The sequence below is a fragment of the Cyphomyrmex costatus genome, unplaced genomic scaffold (assembly GCF_001594065.2).
Source record: "Cyphomyrmex costatus isolate MS0001 unplaced genomic scaffold, Ccosl1.0 scaffold363, whole genome shotgun sequence".
NCBI classification, from domain to species: Eukaryota; Metazoa; Arthropoda; class Insecta; order Hymenoptera; family Formicidae; genus Cyphomyrmex; species Cyphomyrmex costatus.
This window is the reverse complement of record NW_017277808.1, coordinates 85,198-109,719: the sequence shown is the minus strand read 5'-3', so window position 1 is coordinate 109,719 and position 24,522 is coordinate 85,198. Positions and strand designations below refer to the sequence as shown.

The following is a 24,522-nucleotide window of genomic DNA, read 5'->3' as shown; positions in this document are numbered from 1 at the left end:
TTTTTTTTTTTTTTGCTAGAAACTATTTTCTTTTGTGAAAACACGCCTCCACGGAAGGATGTCGCGAAAAACGGGACGCTCGACGCTCTTCGCGTCGTTCTTGACGCTGTTGATGACACTAATAACGTTCTGGCGAACCGCTCACGCACACGTGGCTCTGACATTCCCGCCAGCCAGGCATTACGATCTGGACTTCCTGGATAACGCCAGAACGCCCGCACCGTGCGGCATGCCGCGTGGTGAGTTTACTAAACCATTATTATTAATTGTTCCATATTAGTCGCGTGTGTATGATATATTCCAGATGAATGTCCTGTATAATTATTTTGCTTGTCCAAGAAAAGTATTTTCAAATCTGTATCTCTCTGAGAAAAATGCTTAGTTGGATTAATTGGAATTGGATGAATCACAGAGTTGTCTGGTTAAATCTATTAAATTCTAATTATGATAATCGAGATTCTAAAATTGATCAAATCACAATTTCATAATTGCCTATTTTCAACTAGATATTTTTCTCAGTGTGATACACTTAATTTTTTTTTTTTTAGATATTTCAGAAAAATCTTTTTTTCCGCTTCAACTTTCGGCGAAATATCAAAATCACACGGAAGGTGTTATAGAAGCGTAATTCACATGGGAATTAGGAAAACAAGAATTAGAGTTCTCTATGTCGGAAGTTCGTTGATCGAGAACGCCTCGTGTTCTCGGAAACCGCGGCGAAGGCACTTTTCATGCGAGAGTCGCGCGCTTCTCATCTAGAGGTACGGAGCAAGGAGCGGGAGGGTTGAATGCATGGTGTGCAGGGGGCATGGGTTTCTATGGGAAAACGACATTAACGCGGACGCTCGATCTCCCTCTCCCGGCAGGGGATACAGCTAGCCCGCCGACGTCGCCGCCAGTCAGTCCGATTCGAAGCGACTTTCACCGGCTTGCATGAAGGGATCGCGAGCCTCTCGGTATTCGCATAGGCATTACCTTTCATGTTTTGCGCGTACCTAACCCGCCGATATCCAGGGCCGCATTTACAGAGGGGAAGAGCGAAACTGACCGTGATACATAGTTAGAAAGATCGCAACTTGACCTTCTTTTCCCTTCAAAGAAAGAATATCAAGACTGAATATACATGAAATGCAATGGAAGTGATATGAAAGTAGCATTGATAATTAAATAGATATTTAATTTTCTGCACTAATTAAGAACAATGAAATTTCATATTTCTACTGTGTATAATACAAAAATTCTTCATTTTAACTCTTTCACTTTGAGCTTTACAAAAGAAAACATGCACGGTTTTGCGGGAATGAAATTTAAAAATTTAGCTAGATACAGAGCTGAAAATAGTTTGTTAAATCATTGAAATGATCATGTAAGACGCTCAAGATGGTTGCTAAAACGTCAACATTTTTTGTATCATTATTTATTATACTTGAGCGTCTTACGTAATTATTTAGTCCAACAAAATTATTTTTAGATCTGTGTGAGTGTGTGTGTGTCGACTTAAATTTTTAATCTTTCCAAACCCAACATTGTAATGTACATCAATTTGAAGACATTTATTCGTTAAATTTTTTTTAGTTCTATTAATTATATCATCTGTGTGTGTGAAATCAGATGTACATAATAATGTATATTATACGTTTAAGAAATAGTCAAAATTTTATAAAACTTATTTAGTATGAATTATTTATTAAAATGTTCTTAAATTGAATTGAAAAATAACTATTTTTAACATATTTCCAAGAAAATCAGATTTGAAGAGAATAAATATAGCAAATATATATCCAAAAAATTCTTTCTGTATATATTTTCCTTTTTAAGGCCGGTAACGAAAAGAGTTGAAACAGGGAACTTTCGATTACGCTTCTTGAACATTCTTGTGATAAGAAGCGTATATCGAAAAACCGGGGGAGGTGTTGTCATTTACTCTCTCTTAGAACTCTTACTTTCTTTCTAATCTTCTTTCGGAACTTCGATCTACTGGTAAAGCCAACGAGGTGGAAAGCTGAGAAAATGTAGATCGTAATTATTACGTTCGACGTTTTCACATTGTTGCATCGTGCGACAACGCGAAGTCGTCGCAATTACCTTGCTCGGTGTCATCGATCCTCCCTTCTCCCCCACATTTTTCCTTGCGAAAGCGTAATTAAGACCACGCCGTAGATGGTACCGCACAAGTTATGCAACGGCAGAGAAAAGAGAGAGATATTATTCTCTCCTGTGTGTGGGTAACGCGAATTATTCGTTAACTCGGGGAAAAAGGAGTCTTCTGCGTGGAGACTTCTTTCCGTACGCTGACCCCATCGCTCTCATTTATCCACCTCCTCGCTCATTATCGGGGCAGTGATTAATTTGTACCACGCTACTTATTCTCTCACGCGTCGCACGAAATTGCGAAAAAGTCGCGTAACCGGTCGTAGAAAATTGCGACTCGAACTCGCGCGTCATGCTACGTAAGTGCGTGTGATTGCGTAGTGACATTTACGTCAATTATAATTAACAAATTAAAAGATTGCAATTGTATCTTTCTCATTTGCCGACACTATTTGATTATGCAGTCCAATTACGTATTATTGAATTACTTCTTGATGTTTTCCTTGTTTCTTACTCGATAGACTAATTGAAAAATCAGCTAGGAAATGAAAGAAGAAAGTGTTATCTAAAGTCTGTCCAATTTTTAATTGTAATTCTAATTTCTCGAATAAGAAATAATGCTGCTCGTGACGAATCGTTCTTCCTACGATTTTGCTGAAGTATTTAAAAATTTAGCTGGATACGGGTTTAAAAATAATTTTGTTGGACTATTAAAATAATTATGTAAGAAACTCGATGTGAGCAATACTAATAAATTTCTAGTAATCAGCTTAAAAGTCCTGCATAATTATTTGGATTATTTAAATTATAGTCCAACGAAATTATTTTCTGATCTCTGTATCTAACTAATTTCTTAATGTACTTTAGCAAAGCTGTTCTTTCCGTGCGGGAAAGATTCTGAAAATTTTTGTCGCTGCAGGTATGTAGAAATCTACCTGAATATTCCCTCGCGATTTTTATTAACGTCGCCTTGCCTCACACTCAATTCTGGATTGTAATGACTAAAACTAGCCGCGGTTTGACTTGACTGCCTTCTCACGATTGCGCTAACGCATACTGGCTGCGCAAACGCGGCAATAAATTTTTCTTTCCGCGGTTATAATTTAATCGAGCCGCTCTGACGGCTCCGCTCGGTCAGTAGAAGTGAAGAACCGCTTTCTTTCCGGAGACTTGGGGAAGCGGAAGAGACCGATATTACGGTAATACCTGCCGGAAAAGTTGATTAAAACGGTACCGGAGGGTAACCAATTATTTGCATTTATATTAAATTAATGCATAAAATTTGTGGATTTGACGTCCTATGATATCATACTGCTCCCTTTTTCCTCAAGTAATCATTGTAATAAAAAGAAAGCTGAAAAATTACATGAAATATTGATTGCCAAGCGATTATATTACAAGGGAAAATATATTAGTCTCATTGTTAATTTTTAATTTCTTTCGAAATCTCTCAAACATCAAATTAGTAGAATATCCATTCAAAAAATCTTCAAGAAACCTTCATGGTTAAATTCATTTACATACGTAATAGACGATCTGTTTTACGTAATTTTTCTTTTAAATCGAGTAGTGAAATTTTACGTAGCTTATATATAAAGGAAAGTGGGGGAATTACTGACACCTAAGAAAAAGTTAAATAAAGCAGCTATGTTACTTATTATAATAATTAATAGCAATCTTTATTCAAAAGATACTCTTTATTTATCTTTAAATTAGAATAATTAATACACATAAATTATCGATACAAACTGTAATTTAAAATAAAAGACAAAACCTTTATATCCGGAATTACCTACCGCCATGTAAGGTAATGTTAAATCAATTTTATTTTTTGTTTAAAATTTTAGTTTGTATTAATAAAATATTTAAAAAATATTGTAATTTAAAGTCAATCCTTCGAATAAAGACTTCTATAAATAATAAATAATCGCCGATTCCATTTAACTTTTCCCTTTGATATTTGCAAATACCTTCATTCTTTCGTCGTAAAAAATCATGGAAAATATGTAAATGGTTTATCTTAAACAGTTATACGTTCATGTGTAAAGGCCATTCTACATAAGACGCAGAACGCAGATCGCAGGTCGCGAGTGAAACGTATTTCAAATTGTGATAGGTTGCAGACCGAAATATGAAGGACGCAGGACGCAGGACGCAGGACGCAAAAGTTGAAATTCACCCAACTTCCTGCGTCCTGTGTTCCGCGTCCTACAACCTATTATAACTAAAATATGTTAGGTTAGTTTCTAGACCTGCGACCTGTCGACCTGTGTTCTGCGTCTTATGTAGAATGGCCTTTATAGTTTTAAATATATTGGATTATCGCGCGTCTTCGCGTTAATTTCACGTCCGCAATCTCCTCATTTTCTTCTATAGGTATATCTTAATTTTGAAATTTTCTCCCGATTGAAAAGCTCGATAAAATGCTCGATACTTGGGCAGAAGGCTGAATGTAAATTAATAGGCTAAATGTCTCGTAACGGGCATTTTCAGAGTGCTAGATTGCGACTTATCAGCGTTAGCGATACGTGACCTCCGGAGCAGGCCGAGAACAGGTTGCGACAAACTCGAACGAGGCCAAAATCAGGCTTCGCGACTTTTAAACGGTGATAAATTTTCAGACTTAATCGTCGATGGTGCGGAACGCGGTGTTATTTATCAATGTCCGATCTCACTTTACTTTACGAGATTACGGTCACAGTCTAATTTTGATTTCAAATATCGTTTTTCAGGCCGCGTCAAGACATCGTTATTGGCAGGAAGCAATTTTAATGTCACATGGCATCTCGCCTATCCCCACAGGGTAAGTTAAGCTCTTACAGTTTTTTAAAGATTTTTTTTTTATCGCGTTAAACATGATTTGTAGCAATGTGAATAAAATAACCGAGTGTCAAAATCCATACGAAAAGAATGATTTTGCCGAAATATTTAAAAATTTAGTTTGATCTGAAAATAATTTAGTTGGACTACTAAAATAATTACATATAGACGCTAAAGTTGGTTATTAAAATGGCAAAACTTTTTATAGATTATTCATCATGCTTCCTATGTAATTATTTTGATGAGCCAACAAAATTGTTTTCAGATCTGTATCTAGCTAAATTTTTATAGATACTTGAACAAAATCGTTCTTTCTATACAAAAGCATATTTTTTTGTAAAACATGTTATAAATTAACATTTATGATATATATATTGAATACTTTTCAAATTATATTTATTTATCTTAGGATTTACGTTTTAAAATACGTGTTATTTTTATTTACGTTATTACTATTATTTTATGTTACTTGTCTACTTATAAATTATGTTGTTTTGAAACTAACAAAAAAAAAATGTAGAACATCCTTTTAACACAGAATAGGCAAATGACATATTACGTTAAATTAATATTTGGATACGTTAAAAATTCAACAATAAATTTTAATAAAGTGAATGAACATTTAAAAAAAACCGTAGCATAGACTTTTGCATAGCACATAATGTGTAAGAAAATCAACAAATGAGAATCTCTCCTTTTCTTCTATTTCACGGAAAAGAGGAACTCTGATTGATTGTTTCTCTTATGCACTATGCATTATGCGTTATGCAAACGTCTATGCTGCGGCCTTAACGCAATCTACCGTATATAAAATATTATCGCAATGTATACGAAACACACACACACACACACACACATCGAAAAACACGTTTCTGAATGGATTACCATCGCTCGGCCTCTACGCAATCTACCGTATATAAAATATTATCGCAATGTATACGAAACACACACACACACACACACATCGAAAAACACGTTTCTGAATGGATTACCATCGCTCGGCCTTCTGCCGCACGAAATGTCTCGCTCGTCGGCTCGTGGATTTCTCGCGGATTCACGCGAGAGAGAAAGGAAATATAAAACGTAACACGCCATGGTGACCATCGGCGTTAAATTCGCTGCGGCGCGCGTTACACATCCGCACTTCCAGCCAGCTACCGGCTGTTTAAAAGTCGTATCAGCGGTTACGTGAAGATAGGATAAAATCACGTACCGTGCGTTTTTATTATTTCGCATCGGGACCACTTTCTCCGTAGCGCCGACCACTTTCCGGGCCACTCTACGTCCCCGGTCGATGCGAACGTAAAACGCGTTTGGCATAATGGAGCATTCTTCGTACACCGCACGAGTACCTGCGTAATACCGCGCACTTCGAGGTCTCTCTCTCTCTCTCTTTTTATGGCTAGGTAATTAACCCTTTTATACAGCACGCGCATTGCACAGTGAATTATAATGACTGATGTCCGTTTTCAAGGAGTAGGCTTTCTATAGGTAGCTAGAATTAAAAGTTCGTGCAACACAGAGAGCGATTAAAATCTAGATTTAAATCCGGATAAATTGAATTTAAATTATACTCATCGATTGCATGGCGCAGTCTTGTTGAACGCACACGATACCTATGATCGTCCGAAGGAGAAAGCTTTGCGATACTTCGGAGAAAGCATTAACTGATCGTGAAGCGTGAGATTAACGAGGCGCCGTGTGTTATCAGAACTTTAGGAGAGACCGTAAACGATGGTCCTTATTGCTCTATATTAAAATTAATTCTTGTCGATCCCCGTCAATTACGAGAAAGCGAGAGAGAAACAGATGCTTTTACGAGCTTTTGTGGAAAGCACTGTCACAGAACGAAACGTTGAGAATATTGCGGGGACACTGTATATCATCAGAGAATTATATAGGACCGTAAAAGATACAACGTTTTCTTTATTAACATCTGAAAAAGAAACCTTTATGAGTTCTTGCAGAAAGCATTATTGGATCGCGGAGAAATAGTTGAATCACATATGTTATCAATGATATCAGAAACCTTGCAGAACCATATAAAAATCTATTTAGTATGTACGATTAGGTGAGCTAACAAGTGACCTTAATTTTACTTTCAGAGATCAAGGTGGTATATATTAAAGTTGCTTATTGATTTCATCTACGTATAAACTTGATTTTTATAATCTTCTCAACTAAGAGAGAGAGAGAGAGAGAAGCTTCTGTACACAAACCTCTACACTATCTTTTTACACAGTTACGACCATAAATCCATCAGATCCGATAGCTTACAAATCATTAAAACGTCACAGGTCGAAAGCAATAATTTATTTATCGTGTTTCTAACGAGCGTCGCAGCGCAGAACGATGAGCAACCTTTATTTCACCTTTTTTATTGCATTCTCGACGCGTCTGTAGTAGTAAAAGCGTGTATGTATTGCTAAATAATAATAACAGCAATAACAGCCTCTTCATTGTTCATTAACTGCACCGTCAGGCAAACGTGGAAACGCTCGTTCGTGCTCGTTGTGCTTGACGATAATCGCTGTCGGTCGTTTGTATTCAACGTATAACGATCACTCGAACACTCGACGCAGGACATTACGAATTTGTCCGCACGTGGTTCTACGAAAAGGAGAGGAGTACCACGATGACAACGACGACGACACGACGACGTGCCGAGTGCCGAGAGCCAAAGAGGTTCCTCTCTTCTCTGCCTACACGCGCTCGTCGCTCAAGGTGACGCGCGCTGAATTATTCACGAGCGTGGTCTCCTCGTAAGGCATGTAGATCTATGAGTAGGACGAATAGAGGCGGTATAGGCAAGCAAGCAGGCAGGCAGGAGGCAAGCAAACAGACAGAGTGTGCAGCCCGGAGCGTCTCTAAGGCAGAACAGATCGGTATGCTGGGTACCGTAACTCGAACGTCGTCGATGACGATCGCTCGAACACGAAGGCGTCGTCCCTCGCCTTCGGCTAACGTACAAAACCCGCGATTTTCTTGCCCAGCGAAGCGTGCGGCGAAACGAAACAAACGCTCGTTCTCGAAACAATTTTCGTCCTTGCGGCACGATTACCGGAACGATTTACATTTTCTCTTTGTAATTCTTGGATAAGTGTAAGAGTAAAATCGAGTTATCGTATCTTTCTCTCAAAAATATTGTATTATTTAGATCGTAATATCATTACAGATATACATGCGATAATAGAACAATGGACAATATGCGCGTAAACCTTAAAAAACCGTGGGAGAAAACATGCGAATTCTATACAGACATTTAATGTTTAAAAGATTTATTAATAAAAGAATCGATTCTAAATTAACCTTTAGAGAGCAGAGGGAGGGGTTTATTTTATTTTAAAAATCTTCCAGCTTTTCCTTTAATATGATTTACGTTTTATGATTCATTGCATTTTTGCCTCAAAATATGACAAAGTTCCAGCACCATTATAGTGACTTCCTTCATGGTGTAAGAATAGTTTATTATGTTACATGCGCACTATAAATTTTTAGTAGTGACAATAAATTTTGGAACAGTCTTTATATTCTTATACCATCTAGCTTTTCTGTAAAGATATAATTTCGAAGAATTGGACTGAATTTTTTAGAACATACTAAACAAAATATTTAATTAATAAATTTCGCTCGTGTTTTGCAATGCAAATTAAAATAGATAAACGGTTTATATAACGGAGCTAAATGAATTTAATTTTGTTCTTAAATTTTATAATATAAATGAGAACATAGAATTAACTAAAGTGTCGTCACAACAATCGTTATATTTTCAACGGAAGGAAAAACAGGATTCTTATTTGATTGAGAATATCTTTAATGAGAGAGAGAGATAGGAATAAAAGAAATTATTTATAAGTGTGATTCAGAGGACAGCCAAGAGTAGACATTCAATTCATCAATAGTTAGTTGAAGCAACCCTTGTGGCTCCGTTCATGTCACAGATATCGGTAACATCTTCTCTTTTTGAAAGTGAAGCGCTGGTAATCCTTCAGTTTGGATGAACTGCGTCTGTTGCGTTGTAACATCTACATTCAACTTGATCGGACGAATTTGTAATGATAATCCTGTCTCATATGTGCCTCTACAATACACTCACATTGAGAACAGGAAAATCAATCCGAACTATAATTGTTACATCAGCATGTCTTTATCGCAACGTATCACACATCATAAGAAAATATATCAATCTTTCTGTTTGTGTCGTTTACGACACAAACATCTGTAAGAATCGCTGAAGAAGGACCTGTGATTTCCGAAACGGACGACACTTTAGTTAGTTTTATGTTCTCATTTATATTATAAAATTTAAGAACATTAAATTCATTTAGCTCGATATGGACCGTTTATTTATTTCAAAATATTTAAATATTGTTTTTTTTTCTTTCCTTCTCTCTCTCTCTCTCTCTCTCTCTCCTCTTTATCAATCCTAGAATTACGAAAATATATCAATAGCCACTGCAGTTAAAAAAGCGGAGAAAAAGAGTCGCTTCTAATTTTGCAAGGTCTCTCTTGTAATCATTCGCAGGAAAAGCTCGCGAGGCAGAAAGATGAAAGGTACACCCGCAATGAACATCCGCGCGCGGATTACGTTACGACAGAGACAGGTTGAAATCTTGGCCGCCGGCGCGGCACAACGGCCCGCACAGACCCCCTCTCAGTTGCCGTGAAAATATCTGTGGCACGAGAAAAATTCGACAATAACAACCGTACCTGCCGAGAGTGCAGGTGTGTTCGCCGTGCGAAGCGGTACCACGCAGCCGCGGTACTTCGTAGCTTCCCTTTCTCCTTCGTGGCGGCCGACCTCTTGAAACTCGAAATACCGCTGTTTCGCGACAGCGCGGCCACCGGTTTTCGTTCATCGCGCGTCTCTTTTGCATCCGCGTGAATGCCCGTCATATCATTGGCATCACATAATATTCTGAAGATACCTATTAAATTAAGCGGCACACAAATCCAACTTAAGAATGTTTTGTTTATATAATATTAGTTAAAAGTATCAGTAAAATAATTTAGTTAAAATATATAATGAGTCAAAAATGACTAATACCAGCCAATAAAATTAAAAAAATTTTGATGGTATTAGCTCGTCCTGAAATAAATATGCAAGAAACAAAACAATGAATAATTTGATTCATAATGGTTTTATACGGCGAGATAAATGTATCTTGTTGCAATTTTAGATTAAAATAACTTTTTAACGAATGAGTGAATCCAAATAAACTTTTGCACGAATATTTATCATCGTTTTATTAATATATATAAGTTTTTAAAAAGAAAAATGTCAGTTACAAAAAATTAAATAAGATAAAACATAAATTCTTACTTTCACAAAATTAATATTAAAAAATAAAATTTAATTTAAAGATTTTAATATGTGATTCATCATATTATTAAGATCCAAGATGCAATGAGCATAAAAAATTGTTAGATTGTTAGTTAATGTAATTCATGATAGTACTACGATAGTTTATTAGTTTGCGTTGTAAGTCTGAAAAAATTTCGGCGCGTATTTAAGAATCTACATACGTATATAAATTCACACGAAATTATACATATAAGAAGCATCCATGGATCTTGCAAGATCCAGCTTGACCGTAAAATGGCTTATTCTCATCGGTATTTAGTTTGAAAATTAAATTATTTACAAATTTTTATAACATAAAATGTCTTTCAACATTATTAGGATTGATCTAAGAAACGAGAAAGAGTATAAAAAATTGTTAAATTGTTAGTCAATTTATACTCGTGATATTATTGCGTTTCAAGTCTGAAAAATCCGCGCACAATTAAAAATCTACATACGTTGTATATAAATTCACACGCAATTATATATAGAAGCTCGAAATCCAACTTGACCGTTACGACATGTTCTCATTGATTTTCATTGGATTCAAAAATACATAAGAATCAGCCAGAATTACCGAAAACTGAACAAAATCATTGTCGATTAATGTAATCAGAACAATGCCGAGGCTAAGGATAATCATATAGGTTTATAAGGATTCGATTCGATGACCACAATAACGATTGTCGATTCCGAAAGAGGAATTACACGTTGCACACCTCGATTAAGTTACAATAGCATCTACGGCTATTAATCGCGACGCGATAATTCTTACGTTGCTGTTTCCTACGGACAAGTTCCTACGGAGAGACGGATGCGGATGTTACTCAATAGCGTTTATGAACTTGCTTCGGCCTGCATACAAGCACACCACGCACTTTCCTAACGGTGCTCGGGACGCGACGATAAAGAATCTCATGGTGTCACAACCAGTGGCGCATATCAATCGGTCGTTCGACCCGTTCATTAGACTCGCTGTCGTTATGCCGTCGTTACTCCCGCGGACAGTGCGGACACTGGGTGGTCCGCAAGAGGCAAGGGGAGAGGGGCTTGTGCCCTCCATGAGTCTGTCGCGCGATCTCAATTCGGGACACGTTTCATAAACCGCCAAGTGGGTGTCGCAAGCGCGTGATTGCGAGGTGCGTTTACGAGTAAACGTTAACAGAAACAACGTGACCGAGAAACATCCGCGTCGTTCGCGCATGCGACACGCTTATAACGCGATTTTGTTCGTCGTACTGAGACAAATTTCTCTGGTTGAAAATGGACAAACCGGAAGATTCTGATCATATATCAATTAAAATTCTGTTTGGTCTCAACCAAAATTATAATGGATTCAATATATACAGTCAAAAAATTCTAATTTGTTCATTTTCACCTACAACTCCAATTAATGCAATTAGACTCTTTTTATTAATTATCGTAACTATTATTTACGACATCCTGGCGTAGCTGTGGGCGCGAGTGTTTCTGTCAAAATTCATAATAATATAATTTTCATGTTTTTGTTATTACTTGTTAACCATAACTGATGGCCGGAATATCTGTCAAGATAAATTGAGTATTTTATATTACAACTAATTAGGCATCCTGAAAGAAAAGATTGAGATTGGCTGCTGCAACCAATTAGAAATGTTATGCTATATTCAGCCAATTTTTTCTTTCAGTGCACCATGGAAATTTTTAAGAATATTAAATTGCTTAAGTATGAATCTATTCGTAAAATAATAGTGTTATTTGTTTAACATAATTAACATAGATGTTAGGATTAATATATTTTCATTGCTAACACGTTACCAAAAAATTGTAGGATAATAACATTAGTTGTGCCAGTAAAAGCAGAGAAATTTTGATCCGTTATTGTTGATTTATTGAGGATAGCGTGTCCAATTGACGGCGACGGAACGAATTATCCGTGATGTTTTTTGCAACTCAACAAGTTATGAGCGGGAAAAAATCGAGAAATTGTACGACCGGAATCTGCTTGCATCAATTCCGTATTGGCTGGTATCGAAGCCACTGTACTGCGTTCTGTCTCGTTCTGATGTGTCATTTATTGCGGAACTCAGGAGGAAAAAACCATAAATTTAACGGAATGGCATGAACGGGCACAATAGAAATGGATGGATGGACAGACATTCAGTTCACGACTTGTGGAGCACATTCTTCATTTTCTAGATACGTGACAGGCGCACGAATTGACTTCTCATAAAAATATGATCCTTCTGTTGAACCTCTGTTTATAATGTTGAGTAGCGCGATAATTGAAACAATTATGATAAGATTCAAAATTTTGACAAAAAGAAATAAAATAATGTGTGTGTGTGAAGAGAGATATCAATATTATTAATTAAAATAATAAAATATATTAATTATTATTCAAAAATAAATAAACTTTAATTTTTAGTTTAGATTTATTAAAAATATGTATATATTTTCGTAAATATATGTTTTCAAATAAATATTTTTTTTACTTTTACTCTTTTAGGGAGGATTTCGTCTTCAAATCTTAGATTTTTATGACAGACCTCTGATCGATTTGACGCCCATCACACAAAACAGCGAGTTTGTCGAGGGCGATGCCACGTAAGTATACGATGATGTGTCCTTTTTCTCGAGCCTGATTACCTGATTAAACCTGACGTTTCCGATTTTCCAGGGCGCAGAGCTATCCAGTGCAGCTGCCGCAAGATTTCACTTGCATGGACTGCACCATCAGGCTGCTGCGGGAGGCCGAGGAATGGGGTTCCAGCTACAGATTTTGGTCGTGCGCCGACATCGATGTGAGTTTCTCGTGATTTCTCTTGGAAAATGTAACTTCCAACCTGATTAAACGCAGAGTAATTTAATTGATGAGCGAAACGACGGAAAATGAAATTGAGTATCATATATTACATTACGACGTTGACACGTTTTACTCGCTATTAAATAAAAACTACGGTATAAAAAGGTTGCATAGAAAATGAAAATACAAAATCGTTAATAAATTATTGACGTATTTGTGTGTTGATTGTTTTTCTTTCGAATCGATAATGTGTGTATCGTAATTACTAATTATTGTAATTACTGCAATTCTTTTTCTCTCTTTATAAGTATATAATTGTGATAAAAATACAATATAAAATAATTACAAATTATTAACATATTTGTATATTAATAATTTTTCTTAATTAACAATATATTTAATTATTATATTGTGTAATCGTATTATTACGGAATTTTGTAAACTTTTTTTGATGTGTCTAATGGTTATATTAATCAAACTTCTGGTTATTTCTACTAGAATTCTAGTAGAATTAACCAGAAAATTCTGATTTGTCTACTTTCAACTAGAATTTTAATTAATCCAACCAGTAATTTTTTTTAGCATCCCAAGTAGCAAGGTGCCATTTTAATAATGTCTTATTGATATCGAAGACGTCATTAAAACGTTATTAAAGTGCTAATGACGTCACCTTGTTGGGATTTACATTTAAAGATGTCTTATTAAAGATGTCTAAACTATCTAGCGATTATCCTCGTAAACAAAATTAACGACAAATTTCCTCACAGTCGAAAGATTTCTTCTCCTCTGTCTCTCTGAATTTCCACAGGGATGTTCTGTAATGTGTGATTTTTCCGCCCACCAGATTCGCGATAGGAAGGACTATCGAGAGGATTGTAGCGGTCATGGACGCTACCTGCTAGGCAGGTGCAGGTGTGACCGTCTCTATCACGGCGCGAGGTGTGAAATTAAAGAGGAGTGCCAGGACGACACTGACTGCGGTATTCAGGGCACGTGCGTCGACAATGGTGGCACAACCGTGCCTACCAAGCAGTGCTACTGTGACGCCGGATGGTTTGGTCCGGGTTGCGCGAAGAGTAAGCTTCCCTTCAAGAATTCTTCGCATAAGCGGCGACAATCGCTTCTGGAGAACTTATGACGAACCAATATCAATATCAACATCTGAACGTGATTGGGGAAAAAAAATTCAAAATTCCAGGATTTTGATTTCTCCAATGCCAACACATAAAAACTAAGACTGAGCTTTTTTTTATGAAATGTGAATGTTGCCTTTCTTTTTAATTTTTTAAGTACAAAACTTTAATTTATTAATGCATTTATTAATTACATTTTAAATATAGCTAATAACATTAAAAGTTGATAAACTTGCATTGCAAATATTTTTATCATATTTTTTAATATGTGTCGAAAAATTTATTCAACATATTAATATTTGTTGTAAGATTTAATAACCAATTTTACTCGCGACTATCAATTTTTGATCACTATTAATTAAAGATTGATGAGCATTAATTTTTTAATTGATCCTTAGAAACAGAAGTGATTTAATAGCTGCCAGTGCGCTAGCAAAAAAAAAGAGATTAAGAAGGTCTCAGACCGTAGCGAGCGTTGTTTCAATAAATTTGCGGTGAAACTGTCCGTGAAAAAATCATTCTTGCTCTATTGATAATTCCACTTTCAGGATCACCGGTGAAAAGCATCGATGTAAATTTGGATGCGTATTCGATGAAGCGATTCTCCAACGACATCATTTTCTACTGGCGGATACTAAAAGAGAGCAAAGAATTGGAAGGCATTCTTGTGGCCAATTCTACAACGTGGATTGGTATCGGATGGAGACCTAGCGATCTCGGTCCAAGTTGCCGATCCTTCCCTGCGATTAAGGATACGATCTCTGAACCACTTCCGCAACCGGAGCCGAAATCGGAACTCGTCAACAAATCGACGCCCAAACCGGAGCCAGAACCAGAGCCCAAACCAGAACCGGAACCGGAACCTGGCGTGGAAGGCGAGAAATCAATAGCAAAGAGACGATCGGCGAAGGCAGATGCTGCAAGTTTCAGAGTAACATCGCGACCGGATGTTGATGTTACTGTACAGACCAGCGTGACCTATCAAGTTAGCACGAAACAAGGTAAGATCTATTTATCGTGTTATATCACGTTATTATATTTCCTGGAAAGAAAGTATTTATCAATATTGCAAAATGTTCATGTCGTAGAGTATCTCAGGAAATTGCAAAAAATTCCGGTGCAACTGTCTTCACATATGTGAACGTTCTTAAAATTCATACGTCACTTTTTGCAACATGTAATATTTTTGTACGTGTACGGAATCTATGTTCCTGCAGAAAGAGAAAACATGTCTAGCAATATATACATACGTGATTTGCACTTGCTAGAGTGCTAGAGTTTGTTATTCGATTTTTTTCTTCTACTATGTCGCGCACAGGCGACATAATCATTAATACGCTATCTGTAGTTAATGTATTCTGAGATATTATATATGATTTGTTCAGAGTTCAAGGAGTTTGTAATTACATAAATGACAGTCGTAAAAAATGACAATGCAAACAGAAGTAATCCGTATCCGAATAATGATATGCTATGTATGCACAACAAGAGACAGAGAATACATATACACATCGAATGTAAAAAATGCACACGCGTGATTTTTTATTTCTATAAACTGCAAATTCTACGAAAGTTAAAGCGAGAGTTAAAGACAGAATTATTTTTTCGTATTTATCATAATGAGACATTGACTACAATTATTATAGGAAATTTTAGTTACGTAAGTAAGTTTGTGACGTAATCTTAGCAATATTTTTTTATTAAAAATTAATTTTGTATAGGTCGCAAGAGGAGATCTCCAAAATCATCCGCAGCCTCTGCGCTTGGTATGTACTATGTATTTATGTCCAGAACAGCCCCGATGAGTCGCTCGCTTATTCAAGAATTTAATAGTGATACGTAGATTTGCCTAAGAAATCCCAGTAGTCTGTGTAACAATAACCTCCTTTCGAGACACGACGCACGAGGTGATGGCCCCAATAAGTAGGTAGTTTGCACGACGTACGATGCTTTGTTGCACAGGGAAACAGGTTGGCGAGTCCAGCGATGTTATCGAGCCGGAAACCACCTCTGAGCCAGAACCCACTTCTGAGCCAGAACCTACCTCCGAGCCAGAACCAAAATCCGAGCCTGAACCCAGCTCCGAGCCAGAGCCGAAATCCGAGCCCGAACCCAGCTCTGAGCCAGAACCAAAATCCGAGCCTGAACCTAGCTCTGAACCGGAACCAAAATCCGAGCCTGAAACTAGCTCTGAACCGGAACCAAAATCCGAGCCTGAACCTAGCTCCGAGCCGGAACCAAAATCCGAACCAGAACCTAGCTCCGAGCCAGAGCCAAAATCTGAACCAGAACCCATTTCTGAGCCAGAACCAAAGTCTGAGCCGGAACCGAAATCTGAACCGGAGCCAAAATCCGAGCCAGAGCCAAAATCCGAGCCAGAACCAAAATCCGAGCCAGAACCAAAATCCGAGCCAGAACCTAGTTCTGAGCCAGAACCAAAATCCGTACCGGAGCCTAATTCCGAGCCGGAACCAAAGTCTGAACCGGAACCCAAATCTGAACCAGAACCCAGCTCGGAACCGGAGCCAAATGTGGGTCCGAAGTCAGGAGCGACGAAAGGTAACGAGGACCGATTTAACGCTTATTTCGCACATATCGCCATGCTACACTATCATATCATTAACTCCTAAGCTATCAGAGATTTTTTGCTTTCTAACTTCTTTCATTATTTTAGTTGTTGACATTGTAACAAAAAAGAAATACGTACGTTTGCAATAATTCCGCGATACGTATCTATTTTATATAAATACATTACATTAATGAAAACAAATTCAATGATAAATATAATCTCTCGTAGCTGTAGAACATATCTCAACGATAATCAGTAGTGTACGTACATGCACATTACTCATATTCCTTTCGATATTCGCGACTTTCACGATGACCGTGTGGCAGCCGGTAAAAGTTTGCACGAGTGGAACGTGAGGACTGCAACAGCAAATATTTGCCGTGAAAGCGTATTTAGTGTGCTGATAAGACGTGAGAGTAATCTATTCCGTCCGCCACTTCCGCCACCGAATACCGGAGTTGGATATAAAATGTTAATGCAACTGTCCTAATTCCGCATATAAATTCCTATTGATTTAATTTTACCAACTGCGTCTTTGCACGCAGTTGCAAAAAGTAGACAACTGTATGCAGAGATAATATCGATAACGCTTAACGCTTCACGTCGCCTATACACTGCTCATCACGAGAATTATATATTTTCCCTGTAAATATCGATATCTTCCGAATTGTAGCATGCATTAATTTGACACGAAATTTGCACGTGTCTCGATCTCTATCCGTCACGATTTTTCTTACGACACCGTAGGACACTATTTAACTCCTGCATTATCATAACATCGACTCATCTTACTCAGATCAAGAATTAATATGTCGGGACTAAAATGCACCAACTAGAAAACAGAAGTTTTCAAAAAACTTAAAGTGTATACAAAAAATATTTTAATTGAGGATGTAATCAGTAAATGTATATATAGTCTTTACAAAAAGTAAATGGAATTGGGAATTTATACTTTTAGTACAAAAATGAATGCTATTATACATATTATTACATATCAAACAATTTAATAAGATTAATATTTATATTTAACAATTTTATAATTAAAATAAAAATTTTCATTTTATCTTAATTTTTTTAAAACACATCTGTTTCTTATTGAAATAATTTGTTATCCTGAGTCTAAACCGTCAAACTTTTTATATTACTTTTAAATATAATATACAAAGATTTGTAATTTTTAATAAATTTTTTGTTTTGTTAAAAGATACGTGTAATATACATTCTTAATAAAAAAAGGTATATAAATAATAAAAAAAAGCCACGAGATGTATATACAAAATCTTAATTTCTTTTTAGGCGAATATTCGATTGACAGAAAATATATCAGACACATTTCATTATTAGTTCACCATTCAGTTTCACCACAGGCATTTCTACATGATAATTTTACGGCGAATTTTCGCAATGTTCGGGTCTTTGTGTTAACTAAATTTATTCGTACACACGAAGCATCGTTGCCGGCGCCAGGACACAAGTACACGCCCAAGCATGACTTCAACCCTATGGACTGCACGGATATTATAATCGGCACGGCGCGAGGAACGAGTTACAGGATCGGCGATTATTACACGAGGGACAGATCGACGCCGCGCAAGGATGCGTACTGGAATGGGAGGGACAGCCTGACGGCTGCGTTCGGCTACGAACGCGACGGCATCACGACGATACTCTTCCGCAGGAAATTGGCCGCGAGCGAGCCGACCGATCACGAGATCCGCGATGGTAATATGCAGGTGATTTGGGCGAAAGGTCAAGAGCCGGGCAGGTACATACATCAGCCGGCTAGTGGAATCGAGAAGGCCAAGGTCGGCGTCAAAGACTTTTACAAAGTGGACGAGCTCAAATATCACGGCCATAGAATGCAGAGAGGCACGGTCACCATGAATTTCTTCGGTGAGATTATCTGTTACAGCGTCCGACGCGTTTGTTTAGAAATTATGCTCGCGTGTGTCCAGCGTGGCGCTTAAAATCGTAGATTGTATTGTGAATGTCGATTCAATGTGTTTTCCAAAATTTTTCGCTTTTAAATATATATGTTTAATCTTTCTGAATCGTTTTTTTTTCTTTTCAGAATAATTTTTGTTATGCAGAAAAGATGTTTTATTAACTCTTAAAACATTCTTTATTTTTGTATGTTGTGCCCATTAAATATTTGAAGATATAATATTTAATATTTTAAACGTTTTTTCAGATGAAGTTAAAAGGCCGGAATTCGCCGGTGGTATAGCGTCGCAAGATGGTACCTGCGGTGGCCAGTGGCGTTATCCGAGAAATTGTTTGCCGGAAAATAACACTTGTGAATATGCTATACAATGGACGTACAAGGATAAAACGGTAATTTTTATCATATTTCCTTAGTGCTTCCTTTTGCGTAGGCACAGATAAAATCACTTCGACGAAACCGATATTATGGAAACTTTTCTCCGTAGGATCTGATAACGTTCGTAATCTCCACGACGAATACCAATACGTGGACTGGAGTTGGATTTTCTGATGACAATAACATGGTAAGACTTTACCAATTAAAGAAACATATACTTTGTTCTTTCTCTGATAATTCATTTAGTGAATTTATGTATAATATATACAAAAATTATTAAGTTAATAGTATTAACATATAAATACAAAGGTAACGCTTGTTATATTTAAAAAAAAAAACAACAAATAACGATATTAAAATACGGTGTTAAAACAAACAAAGCAATAAAAGATGATAATATTTATTGAATTATTCTATAAATTAAAAAAGAGAAACGTTTCGACTTTTAATTTCGGCTTATGAAACAATCTTCATACTTTTTATTTTCTGACTTGATGGACAATAATTTGACTGATTGACCATCTTATTTTCGTTTTATTGTTACAATTTACATGATTTATGTATATTATGTCAATGAGATTGAAGAGGATTTATGTAAAAGTCGAAAATGTTTCTCTTTTTTAACTTATAGAATAATTCAATGAATATTGTCATCTTTTATTGCGTTGCTTGTTTTAATACCGTATTTTAATATCGTTAATAGTATTAAGTTAGTAAATTAATTTGTGCATTCTTCCTAAATTTAAAGATACAGCAAACCCCACATTTGAGTGCTTTTTAGTGAATTTTTAAAATGTTTGTGTGCTCCGTTTCGATATCTGACGTTTTTTCAACTAAATCAGGAAATTAGCGATTAAGAGTCACATTACTTTAAAAGGACTGTTTCTCCTTGAAAAAAATACGTGTCACGTAAGAAGGAAGGTCGGTTATGAAATTTTCAAGTATAGTATTGTATTTTTTTTAGTCGCAAACCGATGCCATACTCGGCTGGGTCGATAAGACGAACGGTCGGGCTTTTGTGATGGACACCTGGATTAGCGGCTACAACGCACCGTTACTGGATCCATCGCAAGACATATACAACATCAGCGGCCGCATTGAGAATGGCGTAACCACTCTTCGGTTCTCACGAAAACGCGTAACGAAAGACATCAAGGATTTCTCGTTTACGGATGATCACTGTTTGTATATGATGTTCCCAGTGAAGGGAGGTATATTTAATCCGATTAACAAGAAGATTCGAAAACACGATGTGAAACCGGTTGTTTCTTCGGACAGAATATGTATCAAGTCTTGCGGCCAAGAAGGTAAATACTGATTACTGTATTTTTGTTATTTGCTGAAATTGTCCGATACAACTATTGACGCATATATAATTTGTAAAAAGACATTAATATATTATTGTTTAATTATATTAGCGAAATTTTTCTTGTCCAATTATTATTAGAATGTGATTGTCACTTAATTAATCTTTTTTGTTAAGATATAATTTTTTACTTATTGTGTTTTAAAATATATCTCTGATTATTTGTTATATATTATGTATATGTATATTTAAAAAATTATTCAATTGTTACTTAGAAATTGAAGATCAAAGCACGCTCGCACCGCCAAGATTGCATTACGATATTGAAGTCAAGCTCGTTAGCTTGGGTGACGGATTTATGATTCCCGCATCCGATAGTCCCGATTTCGAAGTAATCTCGAACAAGATATCGGAGAGCTTTGAACCAGTCTTCATGACGCTTCCGGGTTACTATCAAGTCCAACTCAACGAGTTACGAAAGTAAGACAGCAAAAAGGAAGAACTGACAAAAAGCAAGAAGCAAGTTTGATAAAGTACTACTCCTGCCCATTCTTGTTTCAGAGATAAAGAACAGGGAGTTATTGCGCGCATGAATCTGATAGTCGACAAGAACGAGGTCAAGGGTAGATCGTTGAAACCCGCGGATACCGGTTTAGAAGCGGAAAAAGCGTTGCGTGAGGCACTTATGAATGGTCAGGTCGGTGCACTCGGCGTCGATCCGCAGTACTTAATAGTAAGAACTCCTAGAGGTAAGCATTGAGATTTTAAGGTCCAGTTCCATAACTCACGGTTAACTCTTAACCGAAACTTAACTTATCCCAAGTAGCACAGCAGCGTCAAAGCTGCAAAGCGCTAAAAAAAAAAGCGCTTATGTATAATACATTTTCTAGCGTTTTTTTTCATAAACATTTTATAGGCACTGTGTGCTATTTGGGATTTTTCATCTCTAGAACCGTGGAAAGAAATGAGTAATAAATTGAATCTAGTGAGTTGTAAAGCTAGGCCTAATGCTCATTTCCACTAATGTAGATTAACTTTAATATCGCGATTTCAACTTATTCTTCAGCTTTTTCTAATTTTAAAAATTAAAGAAAGATGAAGAGTAAGTTGAACCCAGATAGTAAACAGATAGTAAAATTAATCTACATTGGTGAAAATTGGCATAAATGTCAGATACTAATGTAACACAAAATTTTCTTCTCCTTCGATAAATTTACCATTTAAAATTGGGGGATCCAAAATTAAATGATTTCTTACCTTTTTGGAGAAATAAAGATTTGTTCAGGTTTTTCCAGATATTACAACAGTAATTGTCTTAAAATTTCAAAAAAATAATTCAATTATATAGCTTCAAGTAGCATTTTTCAAATGTTAACAGTATGAAGAAACGGAAATTTGCTCAGATTATTTAAGATCTAATATACTAATCATCTCCATTGATCAATCTCACTACTTTATAGAAGACAAAAATATATATTATACTTATTTTCAGTAAACGACATAGAAACAGAAGATGAAAATGATCGACCGCCCTCCGCAACGGACTTGTTCCTGGGCGCAACAAAGTTCTATATCGTTGTCGGTTGTGTAGCAGCGTTACTAGCTCTAGCTCTGCTCCAGGCCAGTTGTACTCTTTACAGGAGCTCAAAGAAACGAGCGACCAAGGTATGTGTATTGGTCTGTGTGTGTTAAAAATTTTTTGTTCTTCTTCACGTATTTTTTTTCTCTCCACTTTTTCTCGCATTCCCAGGTCTTCCTCCTGAGTGTTGTGTTCTGCTCTTTCTCTAACGAAATCTTGTGGTAATCCCTAACGTGTTCCAAGAAAAATGTGTAACGTTATCAGAGAAAAATAGCCTTTGAGCATCATTTTGATGGAACTCTTGCACTTATCTAGCCATATTAACTGAACAACTGTAATAATATCGTAACAAATCTAATTAAAATAACTCGATGCTAAAAAAAAAAGCCTAATCATTAGAATTATAAAAGAAAAATCATAATATATTCAGAGGACATCAGGTTCCTCTTTTCTTCTTTATTCCGCGAAAACAACCTGAAAGATTAGATTACCATTCACGTACATCTTCTTGGAACATTCTGTAGTGTAAAAGCTACGCTTCCATCCCCTAATGAACCTGGCATCTTTTGCTTCGCTTGTGTTGCATGACTCGCTTCCCGCGACCAAAAAAGAGGGTGTACACGCTGCCTCTGGTTTCTTCCGATGCGCCCAACCCAATTCATCGTACGAACGCGACGCGGTACCATCGACAAAACGGCGATCACCACCATCACAAGAACAACAACAATACCAACCACCATCATCATCAACATCAGCTTCGGCATCACTACACTTCGTCTGAATTGCATCGAGCTAATCCCAGCTGGTAGAGCTTCTCATCGAGTGTAATCGGTGCGCAATGTCACACTCATCCCTATGTTCTTTTGCTCTAACCCAGGTATCTGACTAACTCGCTGTTATCTGGTTCTTCCTAACTCTGTGTAATCGCACATTTTTGCGCCTTTATAACCTCATTCCAGTTTGATTTTTTCCCCATTAATATAGGATTATTAAAAATTAACTTGGATATTTTTTAAATATATGCATCGACAGATCATCGTGGACAAATCATTTTGTTGTGCCAATTGGCAAATAAACATATGTGAAATATATAAAGATTATAATTTCTGATAAAGAAATGATGAAGGTATAACTTAAAAAAATAATAAAAGATAAAGTTTTGGAAAAAATTATTTAAATTTTTCGCATTCTAAGCACGTTATTTGTTTGCGCAGGAACGTTTGATTGCCAGTAATGCTTGGAAGGATTATGCTTCCGGCGCAAACACAAACTTCGCATTTGAGGCGTTCGAGACAGAAGAGAAGGCACCACCGCCGCCAATTTCCAGCCTGCCGAGAACAAGAGAAATGACCGGCAACGGTATAACTGGCATGAACGGTACCGATGCAGTTGAAGGGCCCAATAGGATGGTCGGACCGAGAGCGACTTACAGTCTTCCACGCGCGCCTGGTGCCAGACACTCGGCGCCTATCCAGCATGGTTACTATACGCAAGATCGCAGGGATCATTACGGGCGACCCAAGAGTATGCACAATCCGACAAGCATAGCAACCCAAGCGAATCAACCAGACTTCTATTTCATGCCCAGCCAACGAAAGTATAGTGGCGAGGTTGTGCGCGTTTATGTAGATTACAGCAACCAGCCGAAATAATCAAGACAAAGTTCAGGTCAAAAATCGTGAGAAAACGATTTACCCGCTTCTCTGAAGCGATCTGTACATATTCAAGTTGTAGTGACAGAGGTCGCGAAGAAAGGACTACGCAACCCCTGTGCACGCGCACGGTGCTATTTTATTCGTTTCTTTTTTCTCTTTCCCCATGATTTCTCTTTCCCGAAGATCCATTTGAATTGTATCGCTGGGTTTAAGATACGGGGAGAGAAGTTGCTCCGTAGGAAGCATAGAAGTGGCGATTACGACCAAAGAAGATATCCATGAGGCGCGCGCTCTATAATTCTGTATAGAGCACATGAATTCTCGTCAAACTTTTGTGCTTTTGCGGTGGAGAAACTGTATAATTATATAAGTAAATTTCATGTAGTAGTCGAAAATCTGATAGTTCGAACCGAGGATCTCTGGGTCCAAAATACGAATCTTATGACTTAGCAGTAAGTATTTTCAAAGATTCAAAGAAAGATCCAAGGGCCATATAGCTTAACATGAAGAAAATAAGACTTGAAAGACCCATGGATCCAAGAATAATAGGATTCAACAATCCTGAAATTCGAAAATTTAAAGACCGAAAAAAAAAACATGTACCTAAGTTTATCTCGCTCCATGCGTCTGTTTATATCGCGCAATAGAATACCGATACTCTCAGTGAGATACATTTACATCATCTATTCTAAAGAGCAAGCGACAACATGCGTTTGAGCAATAAAACATTTGTACATTTTTAAACAAAAATAACACGTCCTAAATTTTTTTGACGGATTACCTCTTCTCAAAAATCCTACTTTCATACTGTTTTACTTATAGATGCAGCTGGTCTATCAGTTTTCAGAGAAGTGACAGCACGATTACAATAATAATAAAAATAAATAAGCAAAGTATTTGTGAAACGGTTGCTAATAGTC

The 24,522-nt window shown here is 36.8% G+C and overlaps 1 protein-coding gene across 3 annotated transcripts; it reads left to right on the top strand.

Moving 5' to 3' along the window:
- The first annotated feature begins 33 nt into the window (after positions 1-33).
- On the top strand, positions 34-24,490 carry nahoda (DOMON-like domain-containing protein nahoda). 3 transcript variants are annotated; one of them, XM_018543251.1, is made up of 17 exons: positions 34-239; positions 4,824-4,894; positions 12,744-12,841; positions 12,915-13,038; positions 13,885-14,116; positions 14,722-15,174; positions 15,895-15,939; positions 16,136-16,732; positions 18,192-18,635; positions 18,934-19,076; positions 19,172-19,249; positions 20,027-20,369; positions 20,644-20,848; positions 20,930-21,117; positions 21,861-22,033; positions 22,559-22,778; positions 23,162-23,239. In XM_018543251.1, exons 1-16 carry the CDS (start codon positions 59-61, stop codon positions 22,754-22,756), a joined length of 3,573 nt encoding a protein of 1,190 aa, XP_018398753.1. In that variant the 5' UTR covers positions 34-58; the 3' UTR covers positions 22,757-22,778; positions 23,162-23,239. The 3 variants fall into 3 exon arrangements, with proteins under 3 accessions (XP_018398753.1, XP_018398752.1, XP_018398754.1); XM_018543250.1 differs by lacking the exon at positions 22,559-22,778 and having other exon boundaries at positions 23,162-24,490; XM_018543252.1 differs by lacking the exons at positions 16,136-16,732; positions 22,559-22,778 and having other exon boundaries at positions 23,162-24,490.
- Positions 24,491-24,522: the final 32 nt, after the last annotated feature.

Excerpts from the sequence above, each read along its gene's own strand:
- nahoda (XM_018543250.1), top strand. The coding sequence starts at position 59 with ATGTCGCGAAAAACGGGACGCTCGACGCTCTTCGCGTCGTTCTTGACG. Across the intron at positions 21,118-21,860 it reads AATAGTAAGAACTCCTAGAG|TAAACGACATAGAAACAGAA; the intron begins GTAAGCATTGAG and ends ACTTATTTTCAG. Across the intron at positions 22,034-23,161 it reads CAAAGAAACGAGCGACCAAG|GAACGTTTGATTGCCAGTAA; the intron begins GTATGTGTATTG and ends TTGTTTGCGCAG.